This window comes from Cicer arietinum, chromosome 6 (assembly GCF_000331145.2).
Source record: "Cicer arietinum cultivar CDC Frontier isolate Library 1 chromosome 6, Cicar.CDCFrontier_v2.0, whole genome shotgun sequence".
Lineage (NCBI taxonomy): Eukaryota > Viridiplantae > Streptophyta > Magnoliopsida > Fabales > Fabaceae > Cicer > Cicer arietinum.
In genome coordinates this window covers 37128503-37150675 of record NC_021165.2, presented here as the reverse complement: position 1 = coordinate 37150675, position 22173 = coordinate 37128503, and the positions used below count along the sequence as shown (strand labels likewise).

The 22173-nt window shown below is 30.1% G+C and overlaps 1 protein-coding gene and 1 long non-coding RNA gene across 2 annotated transcripts; both read left to right on the top strand.

The window, feature by feature from the left end:
- The first annotated feature begins 7186 nt into the window (after positions 1-7186).
- On the top strand, positions 7187-8673 carry LOC101489329 (non-specific lipid-transfer protein 1-like). Its single transcript, XM_012717448.3, has 2 exons — positions 7187-7530; positions 8664-8673. Exons 1-2 carry the CDS (start codon positions 7187-7189, stop codon positions 8671-8673), a joined length of 354 nt encoding a protein of 117 aa, XP_012572902.1.
- Positions 8674-13713: 5040 nt separating this feature from the next.
- Positions 13714-19365, top strand: LOC113787118 (uncharacterized). Its single transcript, XR_012163530.1, has 2 exons — positions 13714-14332; positions 15083-19365. It is a non-coding gene; the product is annotated as an uncharacterized lncRNA (long non-coding RNA).
- Positions 19366-22173: the final 2808 nt, after the last annotated feature.

Sequence of the window (22173 nt, the reverse complement as noted above, 5' to 3'; positions counted from 1 at the left end):
TTGGTAATTTCCCTTATTCTAAGTGTTTTGCTTCTGATGGTTGTATCTCTTTTAGCCTCTGATTCCTCCACAGAACGTGTATCCTCTTATTCTTCAACATGATGCGTATACTCTTATTCTTCCTCTAGACACGTATCCTCTGATTCCTCCATTGGACGTATATCCTTTGTTTCTTCCACTAGACATGTATCCTCTACTTCTACCAATAAACGTGTATCCTCTAATTCTTCCATTGGACGTGTATCCTTTGATTCTTTCACGAGGACCCTTATCCTTTAATTCTTCCACGGAACGCGTATCCTCTAATCCTTCCACGAGACATTTATCTGCTGATTTTTCCACAGGACAAGTATCCTCTTATTCTTCCACCCGACGTGTATTCTCTTATTTTTCCACGAGGACATTTATCCTTCGATTCTTCCATGGAACGTGTATCATCTGATTCTTCCATGGGACACATATTCTTTGATTCTTCCTCTAAACGCGTATCCTCTGATCACACTGCCTCTGGTCCTTGTATCCTCTGACCATCTTGCCTCTAATTCGTATATCCTCTAATCATGTTGCCTATGGTTAGAGGTTGTCTATGGTCATGTTGTCTCTGATATGTTTACTCCAAAATGTGTTGCCTTTGGTTTAGAGGTCTGCCACTAGCTAAGTTGTCTTTCGTTGAAACAATATTTTTGGAAAAATATTACCAGAATGTTGTAGTCAATACTGACAGCAATCTTTGTTTCCTTCTTCTTCACATCTTTCTTCTTTCTTTGTTAGTTTATCTTTTTATTCAATTTTTTTTATAAAAACAAAAATTAATTTAACAAAGGGGAGAAACAATGTAATGGCTCCTTTCATTCTCCAAAATACGGGTACTCTAGCCCCATCATAAACTATTTTCCTCCTTCCCAATATCACTAGTCACTTCTCAACCACCTTCTCCTATAACTGCTCACACGTATCACTTTTCCCTATTCTCTCCTTAAAAATTGCTTCTTCTATTTCAAAATTCCCTTAATCAAAACCTTCATTTTCAAAACGTTCAATGTGTTTGTCTTCTTTCTCAAACTCCATGGCTCGTACTAAATCCTCTAGAAAGAAAAACCTGAATCCAAAAACTCCAACACCTTCACCACCTCGATCAGAAGCTTTTCCATCTAATAAAACCTTTTTTCATTACCTTTCATCCTATCCTATGCCCAATCCACCTCTCATTTCCCTAGCTCCACTCAATATTGTATCCCTCCCCTCTTTAAAACCTTTTCCTCCAAACACCAATCAAGCACCACCACATTTTCAGTGACAATCTAAACGAACTCCATCAAACAATACTCCAACCAAAAGACGATCCATGAGAATCATGGCTAGTGTTGGCACCTCCAAAAAAACCAAAAAGTGTGGACACAACTATACACACCATTGTAGGTGATGAAGCTGGTTCCTCGTCTCCACTCAAATGCTTTGCCCCTTTTTCTAAATAACCACCAAAATCGTCTAAACCCTCCACTTCACCCTCAAAATCAGTAAAACGATTTTCTAACTCACTCTGAAAAGAAAGCAAAATGTGTTCCTTAACATACACCATTGACTTCACCCTCTAAATCTGTTGCTAAGTCATCACCCACTCTATCACATTTGTTTTGCAAAACAAAAAATTAAAATCCACGACTCTCTAAACAATCTACTCAAAAAACCAAAACTGGAGAAAATTCTCCATCCAAACCCATCTTACCGAAACCTTATACGGGTAAAACAAAAACCCCACAAAACCTACCTCATAAAACTATTTCCAAAATTCTCATACCATCACTTCTCTCATCTAAATATAAAAAAAAATTTGTCAAGGCAAATGGGTTGAAAGAACGATTAGGATTGAAGGGTTTTTGTGTTTGATAATCTTCACTTTGTGTTTGATAATCTTCTCGCGTCTTACTATCCATATGTCATTTGTGCCTTATATTGCAAAGCCCAAAAATTTCCTAACAAAGCCTTGCTTGTCACAAGTTTACAAGGGATTGAAATATGTCTAACTCCTACCATTTTGGTTGATATTCTACATCTCCCCACTTAAGGAAAAACCATCTTTAGAAAAGATTGGTATGATACTCTCGATATCCAAAAAGATGTAGTCTTCAATTGACTTTTCACTCCAGGCTCAACCAATTTTGTCTTTTTATATTTAAAACCTCTCCCAAAAATCTTCAACAATATTATTCAGCACTCCATTCTCCCACATAAAGGCAGTCATGAATAAGTTTTTGACAATGATGCATTGATCATCTATCACTTTCTTCGTTGCAAAAGACTATACATGCCCAACATCATCAATTAGAACATGATAGCATCCACCGCCGTGACTACAAAAGAAATACAGTCCCCTTGGTATGGTTTTTACAAATATCTTCAAATACCTCAATGTTCCTCTGAAAAATGGACAAACCTTTTTAAAAATCTCCAAGTTCACTTTCAACATTATTTATTATATGAAAAAAGATCCATCTCTTCGACACACTTTACATGTCCCTCTTCCAGAAGATCAATCTCCAAATACTCTCGGTCGCAACGAAAGCAAACGCATTGAAAGGAAATTTCTTTTGAACCCTAATACTTAAAATTTTATGTGAACCTTTCTAAAGAACATTCCTTTTTACATAACAACGTTCTTTTTACAAATTCATGATGAAAACAACCTCCAAATCGATGACCATATTAATCTCCATATTGTGAGTTGTGACCAAGGACAACAATGACATGAGTACAATGTTGCTGTATCCTTTATGCAGAAAGCACTCCAGGCTCTTGGTTATGTCTTTTATAAAACCTTGAAGTTGTTGGCTACTTGGATTCGCACTTTGCGGGATGTGTGGACTCAAACAAATCTACATTTGGTTATATTTCTTTTCTATTTGGAAAAGCAATATCATGTAAGAGTGAAAAAAAAATTTGTGATTATAACTTCTACTATGGAGGTAGAATTTATGGCATGCTTTTAGGCCACAATTCAAGCATTGTGGTTGCGGAACTTTACCTTAGGGATTGGAATTGTTGACAGTATAGCTAGGACGATAAGTATTTATTGTGATGATTTTGCAGTTGTCTTCTTCTCTAAAAATGATGAGTACTCAAAGCGTGTTAAGCACATGTACTTGAAATACCTTTCAGTTAAAGAACAAGTACAGAAACAAAAAGTGTCATTTAAGCATATTGGTACATTTTACTAGCCAAGACATTATTGGCCATGTTAAAAGGATGGGCATTACGAATAAGTCCTTGTTTACCTCTGGTTTTTAGCTTTTCAACGCTTGCTCGCATGCGTCAATCCGATATCCAAAGCTCAAGTTATGGCCTACAGAACGAGCAGAGGTCAAAACAATAAACGCGATTACAAATATTCTCATGAATGCAAAGTGGTGAGAGAGAAAATAAAATTCTAGCTTAAGGCAATCATGAATAGCTTTTTATCACAACCAAGGCAAACTAGAAGACACGTTAACTAAAGAATGCATCATAAGTGGTAGAGTCCTCCCAAGATATAAAATTCTCTCAACCACTCAAAGTGTTTGAGCTACTGTTTACGCTCAAAGCACATCATGAAAGCTAGCACTACCATATGTTTGACAAACATCTAACATCTATATTTGAAACACATCCACATAATGATCAAAATGTCTTTATTCAGGTTGTAACGTGGTCAAGGTAAGAGTGAGATAATCATAAAGAGATTAGAGTTAAAAATCAAAGAGGATAAAAGAGTAATGATCAAGAGAGAAAAACAACATTAAGAAGTAATTGAAAAAATCATTGACTTTTATTCTCACACTCTCTTTGCTCACAACACAACCATTTTCCTCATTTTATTCCTCATTTTTTTGGATATATATATATACACACACACACACACACATGTATGGTTTAATGTTCGTATTGTATCACACATGTGAGTTCAATTCAAGTTATGTTTCTGCTTATTTTCTTATTATCCACATCAAAGACACAAATTATAGTATCCCTTACAATGTTTTGGATATTGAATTGATTTGTGATATATGGAAGAAATCAAGTTAATATATGACATATGACCACCATGATCCAATCATTTTGGTTCATTTAAAGACGATGACTTGATAATTTTAGCGTATAGTACACACTCATGATTTAATGTTAAATCTTCAAGTCGTCACATGGACCAAGTGGGAGATTGATAAATTATTTTAATAATCTATTAGTGTGGTCCATATAACTAATAGGTTGACTTTAAATAAATAAATAAATTCAATGCAATGCAATGATTATTTGACATAATGGTAATTAAAGTCAATTGGAGTTTTATTTTAAAATTCAAAATAACTAGTATCCCTCTAATATCCTTTTTGAATGCTAGATACAAAGTGTGGTTGTAACTATAAAAATATATAAAATAGAAGAAAAGACATTCTATTCTATTTTTCTGATAAAATAGAAAGAAACGAGGGAACAATTTCAATCAAGAGCTAAGTTTATATTTGATATTTTAAAAAAATTGAAAGAACATAGTATATGAGTTTATAATATCATGTTATTCTTTTAATTTTTTTTTAACTATCAAATATATATCAAAATATATACTTGACCTTCGCAAAACCACTCCTCCAAAATCCTCTAAAAACTAATTTGCAAACACAAAATAAAAAGAGAAAATTTACATCAAAGATCTAGCTATATTTTGTTATAATATCAAGATGATTAAATATATTTTTTAATGATATTTTTAATCATTTTCGCATATAACAATGTGTATGCATGTTAATGTTAACCAAATAACTAAATTTCTTACTAATAAGTGTCAATATCTCGTGTAACAAAAAGTAGGTCATGAAACTAATCACATGATGATATGAGAAAGAATTACTAAGTCTATTGGAATGTTTCTCAATGTATTGAGTCAAGAACTTTTCTTCTTTTTATTTTTTTTCTAAATATTCAACAACTTTTCTTAAGAACAATTGAACTTGATTTATTTTTGATAATTTGTAATAAGAGAATTTGAGAATAAGAAAGGATCAAAAGAGCGTGATTGAATTTTGTGAGCGTACAACTAAATAAATAGTTTGGAATCATTTTGATAAAATATAAGTATTTACCAAATTAAATGATAATGAACTCTAAGAAACAAACTAATTCGTATCTAACTAATTGGATAAACGCATTCTACTAATAGTGATTTTTTTAATAGTAGACAAATATTTGTTCACACATCCAGATTTATATCATTAACTATTTAAAATACTTTATTAATTATTAAAGTGTAGTGATTAGTTATTTATTTAATATATTTTTTATTAATCACTAAAACACAATGCAATAACCACTAAAATACAATGTATTAACCACTTTAGAGTAATTTATTTTAGTAGTTAAGGAATTACTCTAAAATGGTTAATGATTTGCACTTTAAATTCAATGGAGTACTCTAAATAGTTAATAACATATATGTTAAATGAGTGATTAATAGTAGTTGATAAAAAATCTAATTAATTTATGGTTACAAAAACATCCTCCTTTTTTTTTGAAAGAAAAGTTCTATTTTATTTTTAAATTTTTTTTTTTGAATATACACATAATATTTGTATCATTTTGTTTGTTTAAACAACACAACTGTAGCGCAAAATATATGAGCCAATTTCAAAGCACAATTACCATATATAGTAAAAGAATGGAGACAACTATATATATATATTTTGACTTCACAAATTTAAATCATAAGAAAAATTAGGATTTTTCGTTCTAAATCACGGCCAGAATAAAAATTTGATTCTTTTAAGAGGTTCAAAATCATTATACTTCTTTTGACTCATTTTATATTATATCTTTTCACGCGCAACACTATAGAACTTCAATAGTAAATCTTCGTATCGTCTTAGATTTTAATATTAGGTCTAAATTTTTATAAATCGAATTTGTAAGATAAATGGTGCTACTTTTTATAAACTTATTAGCATTGTTTCTATTATTAACGTGAGAATAAAACTTTTTACTCCAATAGCAGCAGACTGTAACCGAACCACTTTACTATTTAACATGAGATTGTTGACTAAATGATGTGATTTGATTAGACATATCTAACCTACATGAAACTAATAGTACATACATATTCAATTTTATTAAAATATTAATTAATATATGTTTATAAAGAAGGGGTTGGAGTCCATTCTTTAACATCTGACATTCATCTTTTCAAATATCTAAACAATCTATTATAGATATCTAATGCAGACGATAAAGATTGGACATTCAAAGAATAAGTATTGAGCCTATTTATCTTTACCACAACCATCTAAACATAAGTGAGACTCCACAAGGAGGAATTTACGAGGCTCCAAGTTATCTTTTGTAGTCAGCCTATTGTTGTTGAGAATTCTCCATACAAACACTGAAATTTTTAATTGGTAGTGGAGAGAAGAGTGGTACTTATCCCCTCACTAATTTTCAATGGGAGTAAAAGGAGGTAAAAATTATTTTATCTTCCACCATACTAAAGCGTTTAGAAAACCTCTCACACAATGTTTCCTACCTAAGGATCCAACCAAAATTGCTTATCTTTCTTATTATGCACCTCCTTTTTTTTATTTCTTATAAATCCAATTGTGAACATTTCAAACTTCGTCACTCCAATCATCTAAATATCCCACTACCATGACGAGTCTCTAAAGTAACCATGTCTTACATCACCATTTACCAATCTATATTTAGATTCTAAAACTTTAAATATATAAACCATATACTCCATTATTCCATCCGAAATGAAATATAAATCAGTATATTTTAGAATAAAATATAAACAATGACCCAATTTATTAGTTATTGAGGACAATATAAGTAATATACTTACTTTTCATTGAAATTATATTAATGAAAACTGTTATTTCTAATATCGGTGATTTTATTAGAATTCAGTCGAGAGCAATTGGTAACAAAAATCATTAAATTGATAGTCACGTACTCAAGCAAGCATATTAATTTGTTAACCGTATTCACTTTCACGAACCAAACTTGTAACTTTCAAACAAAACAAAGGAAACTAAAACTTGTAATAATTTGGTATGTCATTTACTATATATAGTCAAGCTTCGATCATTCTCTCCAAATAAAATTCCCATTAAAACACCGACTCCGATTTGTATGTTTTGTTATCATTAATTCAATATCTAGCTCAATGGTGATGAGGAAGTTTACTTACTTGACGATGATGATCTTCATGATTTTGGGTATACAACAAACAATTGTTGCGCTCACTTGTAGTCAAGTGGAAAGAAAGTTAACACCATGTGTTGCTTACGTGACGGGAAGTGGTGGTGCCGTCCCTCAACCATGTTGTGAGGGTGTTAGAGCTTTAAACAACCAAGCTGTGACCACATCTGATCGTCAAGCCACATGTAGGTGTATCAAGACCCTTGCTAAGGAGTTGCGTGGACTGAATTTAGACACCCTTGCTGAGCTCCCTAGTAAATGTGGGGTTAACTTGCCTTATACTCTTGGCCCCTCCACTGACTGCAACAAGTACGTATGTACACCATTGATCATGACAAAGTTATATTTATACACAACAATTAAAACTATAATCAATATCAATATAATATATTCAAACAAATCTCCAAAATATTACGTTGACACTTCAAATCTTTATTCTGATGTAACTCTAGTTTATAATAGTATGATGTGACATCTCTAAAATTTATTTATTTATTATTTTACATTCTACTAATTCTTTGTCTATATTTTGTTGTAAAAAATAATACTTTGAGTTTATTCACTATATACAATCTCTAAAAAGAATAATTAAATCAAAATATTTTTAAAAGAAATATGTGACATAACACCTCTAATTAAGAATTAGTTATCGAAAGTTTAAGTGGAAATGAGACTTGAGACATGAAACATAAAATATAAGAAATGATACTTCATTCAGTTAGTCAAAAAAAAATATAAAGAAATAATAATACTCGAGAAAAAAAGTAATTGCAAAATATATGTTCTATTTTTTATAGGAAGAAAGTATTTTATAATGATTAAATGTTTAAAACAAAATAAAATATATACAAACAATCACTCATTTAAATATAAACTTTAAATATTTAAATATTTTTAATTGTGCATACAAACACTAATTCCTCTTTTTTTAATCATATTTTTTAGAGTGAAAATCACTCATTTTACTATAAACTTTTAATTGTTTCTATTCTATTTACTCTTTTGTTATACAATCATTTTTCTTATAAATTAAGAAACTCATAAATTTAAAATCTTTTTTTCAATCAGATTGATATATTTATACACCATAAATATCATCTTCAAACTTTTTAATAAATTTAAACAGAAAGAATATTTTACAAATTGCATTCGCGCAACATGCGAGTTATATTCTAGTTGATATTTAAATATATGCTAATTGGCTAAACAAGAAATATATGCATTATGTTACTATTTAAATTTTTATCATTAATTCAAAAAAATTATCACGTGCTGCAAATGATTTATAATGTAGGGGGTGAGATGTGCTAAATATTATAGTCATATAGTAATGCATTTTCATGTCCTTTGTTGTTAAAAAAATTATATTTTTGGTAATCATGCATAACTTTTCAAAAACAGTTAGTGATGCATAATTGTTATATGCATGTTTTGATATGCAGGATTAAGTGAGCACTATAGCTCGTTAATTAAAAGGGGTAATGCTGTTGTTTTCCATATGAAGCTTGAGGTGACAACAGATAGTAAAGAAGTCGTCAACACCTATATGTGCGGATCCCCGAGCCCGATTTAGATATATAATTATTATTATGATTATTATTATTATTATTGTTTGATGCAAATATATGGTGTGTGTGTTTGTAAATATATATGTGTATAAGTATACACTTATATGAATTTTATGTTAAGATATGTGTGAATGGAATAAATGATTATTCATATGTTTATCTTTAGATTATTATTATTATTATTATTATTATTATTATTATTATTATTATTATTATTATTATTAAGATTTCCCCAGCAGTACATATGTTAGGAATATAAATGTGAATTTTTTTTAAAGAAAATAACATTTGAATTTTAAAATATTGAAAACACAATTTTTAAAATATCAATTTGCTATTGGAGTACAAGATTGCCTTTCCCTATAAAAAAATTACAACAAGAACAATATCTTAATTATGTATACCTTTCGTTTTATTTTACTTTTTTAAAATTTGACAAAGGAAGATATTGTTTTATTAATCTAATGACACTTGATTTATTACACTAATGAGTTTAACAGAAAATGGATTTTCCCAATGTTGAAAAGATTTGGCATTTATTTGGCTATGTATATTAAAAACATTAAAAAAAAAAAGTAAACACACTATTTAAGTGCTAATTAAATAAAGAAAACATTATTGATTATGGCCTCGGCTTTATTTATTAATTTATTATTTTTTTTTTAATTTGTAAATTGTTAGTATTTTATTTATAAGCAAAATCTTATTAAAGATAATATAAGGGTTATTTCAATCCATAAAATAAATAAGATATGTGCTCCAATATAGAGAAAAATATAATAAATACTATAGCATTTTTTACTTTCGGCAACAACAAAAAATTACGACAAAAAACAATAAAGTTATGGACTAAATTTCAAGCAATAGTTTTGTCTACGATTTTTCATGCGTGGAATATAGAGCTGTTGTCAATAGGGGTGAGAATAGGTCAGGTCAGACCAGATTTTGAAAGGGTAGAGTCTGGCATATGATTTATTTTTTAGGCCTAAGTCCGACTTACGGCCTATCATAGGTTTTTTTCGGTCTGGTCTGACCTTTTTAAAAGTCTGGTCTAGCCTAGAAGCTTATTTAAAAGCCTATTTAAAATAATTTTTAAAAAATATGAAACAAACATTCTTTAAACCCTAAAAAATAATCTTTTTGTGTCAAATAATAGTTTTTTTTTTTTTTCTGAAACAACAAACACACTCATTATTACCTCTTAAATAAATATGAAACGACGACTGAGTGATTGACTAATTGAACGCCTACCAAATATGGAATGACTACCAAATATGAAATCGCTACCGAATATGGAATAGTTACTGAATATGGAATGTTCACTAAGTGATTGCCTAATTGATAGAATTTAAAATAAGAAATAATATTATTAATATAATAATAATAAATAATATTAATCAATAATAAAATATATATAGGTCGGCCTATCAGGTCTAATAGGCTTTTTTATAAGTCTCACCTATTTAAATAAATAGGCTTTAAAAACAACCTGAACTTAACCTTTTTATTAAATAGACCAGGTCAGACCAAGCTATAAGTAGGTCAAGCCATAGGCCACTACAAAAAAAATACCTATTGTGACACTCAATTTTTTGTGACATATTTTTATCTGTCACTAAAACTATGTTTTAGCTACAATTAACGTGTCACTGTTTCTAAAAAATATTATATTATTTTGTAAAAAAAAATTAAATGAACAAAAACCTTCAAAAGTAGAAAATGTGTTCCCTTACTTCCTTAGAAATTTTCTACATTCATTTTCTACTTGGGATTCTATATTCATTTTCTACTTGGAATTCACCCTAAGAAGGAAGTAAGGCAACTAGTTGGGATTCATTTTCTACTTTCTACATTCCAATTCATTTTCTTTTGCCCGGTTAGGGTGAATTCATTTTTTCATTTTTCCTCTCAGAAATCGATCTCTTCTCTAGTAACAATTTGATTTCCTTCGACTTTCCTTTTCGATTCGTATTATTCTTCAATCTTTTTGTTCGAATCTTTCCTTTTTGATTTTCTGCGATTCGTATTATTCTTCAATTTTTCCTTTTCGATTCGTATTATTCTTCAATCTTTTTGTTCGAATCTTTCCTTTTTGATTTTCTGCGATTCGTATTATTCTTCAATTTTTCCTTTTCGATTCGTATTATTCTTCAATCTTTTTGTTCGAATCTTTCCTTTTTGATTTTCTGCGATTCGTATTATTCTTCAATTTTTCCTTTTCGATTCGTATTATTCTTCAATCTTTTTGTTCGAATCTTTCCTTTTTGATTTTCTGCGATTCGTATTATTCTTCAATTTTTCCTTTTCGATTCGTATTATTCTTCAATCTTTTTGTTCGAATCTTTCCTTTTTGATTTTCTGCGATTCGTATTATTCTTCAATTTTTCCTTTTCGATTCGTATTATTCTTCAATCTTTTTGTTCGAATCTTTCCTTTTTGATTTTCTGCGATTCGTATTATTCTTCAATTTTTCCTTTTCGATTCGTATTATTCTTCAATCTTTTTGTTCGAATCTTTCCTTTTTGATTTTCTGCGATTCGTATTATTCTTCAATTTTTCCTTTTCGATTCGTATTATTCTTCAATCTTTTTGTTCGAATCTTTCCTTTTTGATTTTCTGCGATTCGTATTATTCTTCAATTTTTCCTTTTCGATTCGTATTATTCTTCAATCTTTTTGTTCGAATCTTTCCTTTTTGATTTTCTGCGATTCGTATTATTCTTCAATTTTTCCTTTTCGATTCGTATTATTCTTCAATCTTTTTGTTCGAATCTTTCCTTTTTGATTTTCTGCGATTCGTATTATTCTTCAATTTTTCCTTTTCGATTCCCACTACAAAAAAAATACCTATTGTGACACTCAATTTTTTGTGACATATTTTTATCTGTCACTAAAACTATGTTTTAGCTACAATTAACGTGTCACTGTTTCTAAAAAATATTATATTATTTTGTAAAAAAAAATTAAATGAACAAAAACCTTCAAAAGTAGAAAATGTGTTCCCTTACTTCCTTAGAAATTTTCTACATTCATTTTCTACTTGGGATTCTATATTCATTTTCTACTTGGAATTCACCCTAAGAAGGAAGTAAGGCAACTAGTTGGGATTCATTTTCTACTTTCTACATTCCAATTCATTTTCTTTTGCCCGGTTAGGGTGAATTCATTTTTTCATTTTTCCTCTCAGAAATCGATGTCTTCTCTGGTAACAATTTGATTTCCTTCGACTTTCCTTTTCGATTCGTATTATTCTTCAATCTTTTTGTTCGAATCTTTCCTTTTTGATTTTCTGCGATTCGTATTATTCTTCAATTTTTCCTTTTCGATTCGTATTATTCTTCAATCTTTCCTTTTTGATTTTCTGCCATTGGATTTAGCACTTCTTCTCTCAAATCGAAAAATCGTTCCTCTTCTCTCAAATCGTTCTTCTTCTCCTTTGGAATCGATTTTATTCATCCAATTTTGTTCAATTTCGTTTGTCGTCTCACAAAATCGTAAAAATTAAGTTTCAAATCGTTCTTCCATCCCAATCTCAAGTAAATTTCGTTCTTCCATCACAATTTCTTCGAAATCCATTTCACTGGATTATCAGGCTCTATAAATGAAACCTTTTATTCCATTGAATGATACCTTTTATTCTTCCAGATTAATATTGCTCTATAAATTGTTCTATACATGTCTCCTATATATTTGAAAGAGAACACACTTGTATTATGTTGAGCCTCAAGGAGTAGAGTAGTAGCCTCAAGGAGTTGTGTCTTCTGAAGGTGAAAAACGTTCTTTTACACCAACGAAGAACTTCATATTATGTTATTTGAACTGACTTTCGCTTGTAGCCTAGCTCTGATTTTTGAAGACAGATTACTGGCGGTCAAAAATCTACTTCTTTTTATCGTCTTAAATGAATAGAAATGAATTTTTGAGACATATAGTTTGTTGGATTAGATTTTTTTGACTTATATTGCAGCAATATCAACTGCTATATTGATTTTTATCAGGTTTATCTTTACTCAAAGTTGGTGGAAGAATGGTTTATTCAACATGCTCAATGAATCCTATTGAGAATGAAGCTGTGGTTGCAGAGGTAATCTACTTTGAGTGCTATATAGTCTATACTTTTATGTAGTCTTGCTAGTCGCTGGGTTGACATAGAAAAGTGCTTTAGCATAGTAATTTGAAAACAATTAAGCAAGTATAGGCTTGCAAATTTCGGCCACAAAAAAACTGCAACACGTTTTTCTTGCATAATTTATTTTATTGTCGTCGTGTCTCAGCTTAGCCCCAAAATCAGTTCATTCCTATTTCACTGGCATAGCGTATGCCTAGCTCATGGTTACTAAGGTGAGGTGGTTGTTTGAATTGCAGCTATTTTGGGTTTATTCTCCTATTACCCCTGACTAGCCTTCTACCCTCACTCCCAACATTTTATTAATAGTATGAGTGCTAAGTGATAACTGTTCTGGTAGTAAATCAGTAGGAAATTGTGAGAACTTATGGTGGGGGAGAATACACCTGAAAAGAGTTTGAAAAGTTTTGTTGACCAAGGCATCCGATACGAGGTAACTGTTCCTTACACCGCTCAACATAATGGATTAGTAGACAAAAGAAATAAAATAGTCCTAGATATGGTTAGAAGCATATGATGAAACAAAGAAATGTGCCTCATTGGTTTTGGGGTAAGGCAGTAACCATTGCAGCCTATGTCCTAAATAGAAGTCCTACAAGAAGAATTAAGAAGGAAGTGTGGTCCAGAAGAAAGTCAAGTTATCAGGAAAATGGTATTCTAGTAATTCAGAATTGTTCTAGTTGGGATTCTATCAAAGCCAAAGATATTATGAAATATGATATGATCATATGACCCTCTTCCAATATTTTTATTTATTTATTTAAAAAATTTGAATCAAATTAAAATTTGTAAAATTAAGTAGAGATTAAGACAAGACTGACATCACATAGAATCAATTTGGTTTCATGTCCATGAAAGCTAAACATTTCTTACAATGATTGATGGAAAATTCTTCGAAGAACTGAAAATATTTAAACATGGTTTTGAGGTTTTCATTTGTATGGATAAAACACATACTAGTAAGGTATAGTCCATAGAAAGGTTTCGTGGAAGGATCTCAAGACTAAAGGAGTTTGTAGTGTGTACATTCTAGTGATCAAAGATTCGGGGTCATGAACTAGCATATCACATGCAACTTAATAATTTTAGCATTTGTCAAATGAATTAATTTTTTTTTTTTTTGAGAAGGAGGAATAAATAAGGAAGGATTGTATAATTATTTTGGATTACTTAGTTAATAAAAATAATAGAAATTTTTAACCTAGGCTCACTCAACTCAACCACCCCCATTGAAGCCCACAAACATCAAAGCCTGCAAGAACGCGGAATGTCTTTCTTCAGTGCCTTCCCGCCGATTCTGTTTAATCATTCAGTTGCCAAACGAAGGAATACGTAAGAAAAGAAGGGACTTGAAAAGGAAAAAAATCAATAAGTAAAAGAGATCCGAAACTATCATCATCGCCGTCGCTTGAGTCAAGGTAACCTGCCCTTACTCTTACTGCTACCTTTTTTCTTCTCCTAACTTTCCTATTTGTTAGACATTGCATCTTAATCAGTATGAATATTTGGTTTGTTTCTTAATGTTTTCGTGTAGACCATATGTTTGATAAAATTACGTATCTAGGTTTTAACTCTATATATTTTACTTTTGATTTTCTATCTTAAAACTCGTTTTTTGTTATGCTATAGGAAGAGTTAGTTGTTGTAGCTTCATGATAATTTACTTTTCTTAGGGTTTGAACTTCATATGTTATTATTATTGTTGTTGTTGTTACTTTTGCTTTGATTTTCCTTTCAAATAGTTGATTTATTATTCTGTGTGATTCAGTTCATGATGGTTGATTGTCCAATATAGTAAATCAGTTGGTGGTATACTGTGTGCAGCCCGGCAGTTATGCCTCTTGTAATTCCAACTTTTGACTATTTTACTGATTTGTGATTGTTTGGAATGTTCTGATAGTAAATAATTCTAATCAAATTCTGATATTCAATCAGTTGGATGCCTACTAATGTGCCCACACTTACACGTTGATGGTTTAAATAGCAAATGTTGTTTTAAACTTTATGAACATAAAGTTATTATATTTGTCCAACTTTAGCATGTATCCTTGCACCTGTTGCTTTTTTTACTTGATTCAGCTTATAGCTTCAAATGTAGAAAGGTCAAATTTGTTTTGTAGCAGTTTTGCAATTGAATTTCTTTTAAGTTGTTGATTTTGGAGATGCAGGTATATGACAAGGGCAGTTGGTTCGTTTCTTGCAAGGATGTTCCCAAGTTTCGTAGAAGTATAATTCTTTCCAGCATGTTTCCTTCTCGAATACGCTATCAGGATATGGGTGAAAGTAACTTTGCTGTTGACACAGGAGCCTGAAGTTTCAACACCAAATGAGTTTTTGATAGCTTTGATGAAGTTCATGGATTGTATCAGGGTGGAATTAAGCTGCCAACAAACATACTTAGCAAGATTAGTTCATGGATATGTGTCACTGCTTAATTTTGTGTGTTTTTGCAAGCTTCATGTTCTGTTCTACTCTTTTGCAGCCAAGAAAGATCATACCTTGTGCTCATTGTAGAATGGGAACCATTGGAAAATTGTTACATCAAAAGCAACATGGGAATGCAAACGTGAATGTTAAGAAGAAAGATTGGGCGCGTGTTGAAAATGCGCGTGTGCAGTAAGAAATATCTTACTGTGTTGAAATGGCAGAGTTAACAAGTGTTGATGTGTTGCTTCTACTGTTAAATCTGCAGTGGATATTCAAACATCGAGTGATCTAATGACTCTTACTGCTGCTGCTACAATAGGTACTTGCTTTATCTTTCTACGCTTGCATGTTATAAGATTAGTAATTGAATAGTATTAAACTATATACTACCAACACTTTAGATTGAAGATGTATTCGATGTTTGACATGTTTTAGTGTCCAACACATATTGTTAACATGTCTGTTTCAGAGTCGTGTCGGAGTCCATGTCTGTGTCTGTGCTTCGCAGGTAAGGAATGATGGTTTGGTCCAATGAATGCATCAATAAGTCCCTATGATAAAGGAATAGCATAAACACATTGGCCTCCTGCTTATGAGGATCAAATTTGTGAAAATCATTCTCCACGTGTGGGAGATTTGTTGCAGCTTACATAAAAAGGTAATAAGGAAATCGCAACATTGTATTTGATTTGATTTGGTTATATGGTTGATGTACTTGATTTCAGGTGCATTGAGATGGAAACATGTGTTTGTTTACATCAACAAGAAACATCAGGTACTCCATAATTCATACCTAAAATTAAATTATATTTTATTGTATCTTTCAATGGAATTAGTTAATAAAAATAAATTAGAAATTTAAATTTAATTCACTGATATTAATAATTTAGAATTACAATTAGTAGGGAGATAAAATAAATTTAATTTAATAAAAAATAATAGGTTTTAGTGATAGACAATATCGTAGGAGTAGATTAATTCTTTATTTATATTTTTCTAGGTTTTAGTGACAGACAATACCGTTGGAATAGACCAATATTTTTTTAAATTTAGGTTTTAGTGACAGTCATTATTGTAGGTAGAAATAAAAAACATGTAGTGACAATCCGCAGAACATGTAGTGACAGTTCTCAAAGTGTAGCAGGACGCCCCCTTAAAGTTGACACTAAATTTGAGTGTCACTCAAAGTATTATTGACGTTTACCTACGGTTTTTAACTTTTAGTGACACATTTTGTGTGTCACGGTACGTCAATTTTTTTGTAGTGGGCCGACTTTAAACAAAACAAAAAACAAATCATAATTAAGTCAACTTCAGTGTTCATCGTCTTAAGGATTGTCTAGATCATCATCAAGTTGAAGATAATTTTCATCACTTGAAGATCATCTTCTTTGTTTGTAACCTATAAATATTAAAATAATATATATGATTAATAGAAATTGAGAAATATATATTGCATTCCTATAAGAAACAAAAACCATTCATACTCCTATATCCTATTCCTATATATATTAGATTGAAAATTCCCATCAACCTCATCCATATGGTATATACATCAATGCAAGGCTATAAACAATACACTAATTTTAAGTAACGAACATCCTTAAGTAACACAGAAAAAAATATAGTAAAATATACTATGAACAAACTGTAGTAGGTCTTAAAACAAACTACTATGGACAACACATAATTTCATGAGACATCATATAGTTTAGCACATAATTTTGTATCCAGTTTAGTATAATGGTGGTCACAATTTTAGCAGAAAACTCACTACAGCTCAATAGAACAACTTAGCAAATCATTTCATGAGACAACATATAATTCTGTAAACAATTCTGCAATACATTACTAAAACATAATTCTACAATAAAGTTTTACTTTCTAATTATTAGGAGTATGGGTTGATGTCGACGTGGGGTTGAACTATTATCATTGTGCAAAGCACTTCTCATTGTATAACCAATATCCTCTTCTCTAAATGTGGATTTTGTTGCATAAATATGCATTTTAAAAGTGCTTCAATTGTTGCAATCTTCTGCGCCATGTTGGGAATTTTGCTATTATATTGCATTTTTATTGTAGAAATTCTTCATTTTTTCCAATAATGATGGTGTAGGAGTTCTTCCATAACCGCAAACTCTAATGTGATTCTTGAAGTTTATCCTAAAACAATACGATCAATATCAAAAATAAAATAAATAAAACACTACATGTTTTTCTAGATAAATATTAGTATTTAGCTTACCATTGCAAATTTTGTTTCTTTGCATCCTTCTTATTTGCATGCAACAATAATTTTTAACTATAGATTGAAGAAACATATACCAATAACATAGAGATTGAAGAAACAAATACCAATAACATAGAGATTGAAGAAACAAACAGAGTAAATTACAATCGCATAGAACATTACATTCAAGAACCACCCTCTAAAGCACCTACTTACTAAAAATAACACAATAAGAACACTCAAACTCAAAACAAAATTATGAAGTAAACATAATTAAACAATAATTAAGCTACACCACTCAACCTCATTGACAGAATTACGACCACTACCACATTCACCAGACTAAAACCCCACTTCTAATCTTTCTATTATCATATCAATATCAAAACATATGACCACTACTACAAATTAAAACATAACTAATAAATGAATCTATTAGTTATTTTAAAAAAAAAACATGAACATGTGAATGAGTATTACAACCGAAAAAAAATTATGAATAATAATCTTTATGGCCTCATTTTCGAAATTTGAAAAAAATAATAATAATATGGAAATTAGAACACAGATAAATATCATACCTTTTCTGTACGAATTCTAGCAAAATTTGTTGATCTCATTTGATGCATATACTTTCACATAGTCTTATTAGCTGTATTTTTTGTTTTTTTGTTAATGCTTGTTAGTGCAAAAATGGTTTTAGCTACAATCATCAAGTTGATATTTTTGTGATAACAAAACCAAACAAATAAAGAACAATTATCCCCTAACTATATTTGTTAACTGTGCAAATGAAATTAGAAGACAAAGATTTATATTAATGACTATCTATATTAAGGTAACATAAATTATGAGTAAGTTATAGATAATAATCTAAGTGTTTTTAACACAGAATATTATCATCAAATAAACAAATAATTATGTTTAATAATAGAATAAGTTATAATATAGCGATAAAGTTAACGCTCTTGTAAGAAGTCCACGATACAATGGCATATGCTCATCATAATGGACTTATCATTTGATGATATGCATGACATCCTTTGATAGTGACATCATCTAAGACTTGTCTTCTTAATTGAAGGTACACAGAATCAATTATGAAGATTGATAAATCTATTTTTATAGGATTTTAAGAGGGTATTTACCCTCTATTTTATCTTTTATAGTTTTGATGTCAACTTCTTATTTTTATTCATTTATTTATGATATTTGTAGAATTGATCATGAGATGATAAAATAAGTCAAATTGGTCAAACCTATTAAGTTTTTAGTGCAATAAACTTATCAAGTTTAATATTTCAATTAATGATCGTACAAGAAGGAGGTTTGATGCAGATTTCAATGGTTGAATTTTATTGTAACAACATATTGTCAAGGGGGAAGGTTATTGCCTAAAAAGGGGGAAGAGAAGGGGGATGATTGTTGCAAAAAATTAGGATCTTCTTGCTATTATGAGGAGGATAAATGAGAAATAGAAAAGGGGAGCCACACACTAAAAAAACACAGAATTGGAAGCATAATAATTAGAGAAAGAGAAAATAAGGAGAAACAATTTGGAAACTTAGAAGTGCTTGGAGCTTGAGTAAAGTGTCTCAAATTATGGAGCAAAAAAATCATACTATTTGAGGGTTTTATTTCTTTTTCTTTTAATTGATGAACACTTCTACTATTTACTTTATTTTCTATATGTCAATGAGTAACTAAGCTATCTTCTAGGGTCTTTGGTGAATCTTGTGATTAAGATACCTTTTTTACTATGTCTTAGATTTAAATTCTAGTTTTATCTTAGATTTTTGTTTTTTATCTCGATTAAATTATTTTATTGTTTTATTTACATGTTTGGGATGAATGGCCTTTGTATGCCTTAATCCATCAATTGACTATGACCAACTACAATTAATTGGTAGATCTATAGGGTAATTGAGATTAAGATTTTTGTGTGATGAAACATAGATACTAATCTTTCAATCACTCAACCTCTGGGTTCCTTATGTTTTCTCTTAATTATATTTTTTGTATGATCAATCAAAAAATTAATTCATGAAAAAGAATATTATATTAGATGACGAATCTTTTTTAATAGTTTTATAGAGGGATTGATAATTGAGAAAATAAATAACAATTCATATACAACTAGGACTTGAGGTATTAATATTACAAGTGAAACCATGACCCTAAGTGTACTTTCCATTAATTCAAAGTTGTGTTATTATATACTCTCGTTATAACTTTTACGATATCGTTATGTTTATGTTATTGCGAACCAATAATAATTTTCATTAGTCTAAATAATATAAAATCTTGATTAACTTGGTAGCTGTTAAATTAATCTATGTGGATACGATAATCTTATATACTACAACTTGGCAAATCCGTACACTTGCAAAATTTTGTGCAACAAATTTTTTGCGGCGCAACAATTTTTTTTTACTTATGCATGCTCATCCGCTCCTCGAAACCTGTTTGCAGATTATTTTTGTTTTTGTAGAATAAAAAAACATGGCATGAGAAAAACTATGGGAGATTATATCTTGGATAACCAAGAACAAATCAAACCTAAGAGGAAAACAATGAGTGAATATATATTAGAGGCTAAATTGGAAGATCTTGAAAGACAATTAAAGACATTTCTTCCTCGTCTTTGTCAATATTGTGACTTGGTGGGGCATGATAGTCAAGTCTGACCAATAAGAAATAATTGGGATTACTATGAGATCTGCCCTGACGGGGATCAATATGATCCCTACTCCTACAACTGGAAATTGCTTACATACCACCTTGTATGCAACCTCAAAGTCCAAAGTAGAAAATGAGCTAGATACTGATGAGAGACTTGCAACCTTGATGCAAAATACCATACCTATGTTATCTCAAAGGCTTTGAGCTCAATTCAGATGAAGCTGAGATTATCACTATCACAATTGATGAAGAGTTGACTGAAGAACTTGGACATAAGAGATAAATGTCTATTGAAAGAGAAAAAAGCCTTTACGGAAGACATCAATTTTGAGGAGAATCACTGAGACCATATGGTTATAGTCATAAACAAAAGGCAAGAGACCCCAATCATTTTGGGAAAGACTATATTAACCATTAGTGATACTATAGTTGAGGTAGAAAAGGGAAAAATGACTTTAAGATGTGGTAAGAAAGAAGATATTTTTAAAGCTTTAAATTTCTCTCAAAATTTCTCTCATATTATTTCTTCATATTTTGATAATGTGGTTGTTACTGAGGATGAAATTAGAATTTCACCATCTTGTGAAACTCATTCACCACATAAAAAAAGGAAAAATAATATGAACCACGTGATTAGAAAGTTAAGAAGGAGCAATTCTTTAAAGGTGAAATATGTCCTTGGAGTCACTTTGTTATTTGTTATTGATAATTCTTTTATTTTATTCTAGTTTGAATTTGTTATTTTTTTTTTAGAAAATAAAGGCTTCAAGTACAAGCTCTTTCAGGGAAGTCACTTTTATTTTCTCTTATTTAGTCTACTCTAATATTCTTCCTTGAGGACCATGCTTATTGCTATTGTGGGGGAGAAAATATATTTTGATGTTTGATCTCTTGTAGTGTTTGTGATGGCATCTTTGTTAGCTTATTTTACTTAGTTGGCATAATGTATAAGGTGTTTGATTTAGTCTAAATAATTTAGAAGGATTCTTGCTCAAATTAAAAAGTTCAATGATGATGGTTTTTATTCTTTAATATTTGTCTTAGCATGAGACTTTACTTGAGGACAAGTAAAGGTTGAGTGATGGGAAGTTGATAAATCTATTTTTATAGGATTTTAAGATGGTATTTACCCTCTTCTTTTTAATCTTATTTTATAATTTTGATGTCAACTTCTTCTTATTTATTCATTTATTTATGATATTTGCAGAATTTATCATCAGATGATAAAATAAGTCAAATTGATCAAATCTACTAAGTTTTTAGTGCAAAAAACTTATCAAGTTTAATATTCTAATTAATGAGTACAAGAAGGAGGTTTGTTGCACACTTTAAAAGTTGAATTTTATTGTAACATTATAATACTAGTGCAAAGTAATAGAAACATTATAATGCATTTCAACAAAAGAAATTAACCAAAACAGGGAGAAGTTGTCTAAAACTTCAACGATCTATGATGTATGTTCAAATGTGCAGATAACTCTTTAGAAGAAATTATAACTAATGCAACGTCTCATTGAACACCATACTTTTCGACAGGTTAAATAGCAACAAGTTGAAGTTATGCAACATAATATAGGTTGGAGAATACACTCAAGCATCCTTGGTTAAAATCAACTCAAAACCAACAATTCTTAATAATGCTAGATCAAACAAAATCAATAATATGATCATTATCCTATAGGAAGAAGCAAGCATGACTTTAATGTTGGGGTAAGTTGAAAGTTCATTATTTTGATGGAACAAATATCTTCATTTGATGTGATCCATATCTGATGTATTTGAAATAATTATGAAATAAGATTATTCTCAAAGAGAACTACAAATAAAAGACCAAAACTTTTTTATGGAAGATCATTATCTGATCTCACCACTAGAGACGTTTGTGTAACAAATGACTTTAAATATCATATCATTTTG

Bases quoted from the DNA above. Each gene is read 5' to 3' on its own strand.
- LOC101489329 (XM_012717448.3), top strand. From the start codon at position 7,187: ATGGTGATGAGGAAGTTTACTTACTTGACGATGATGATCTTCATGATT.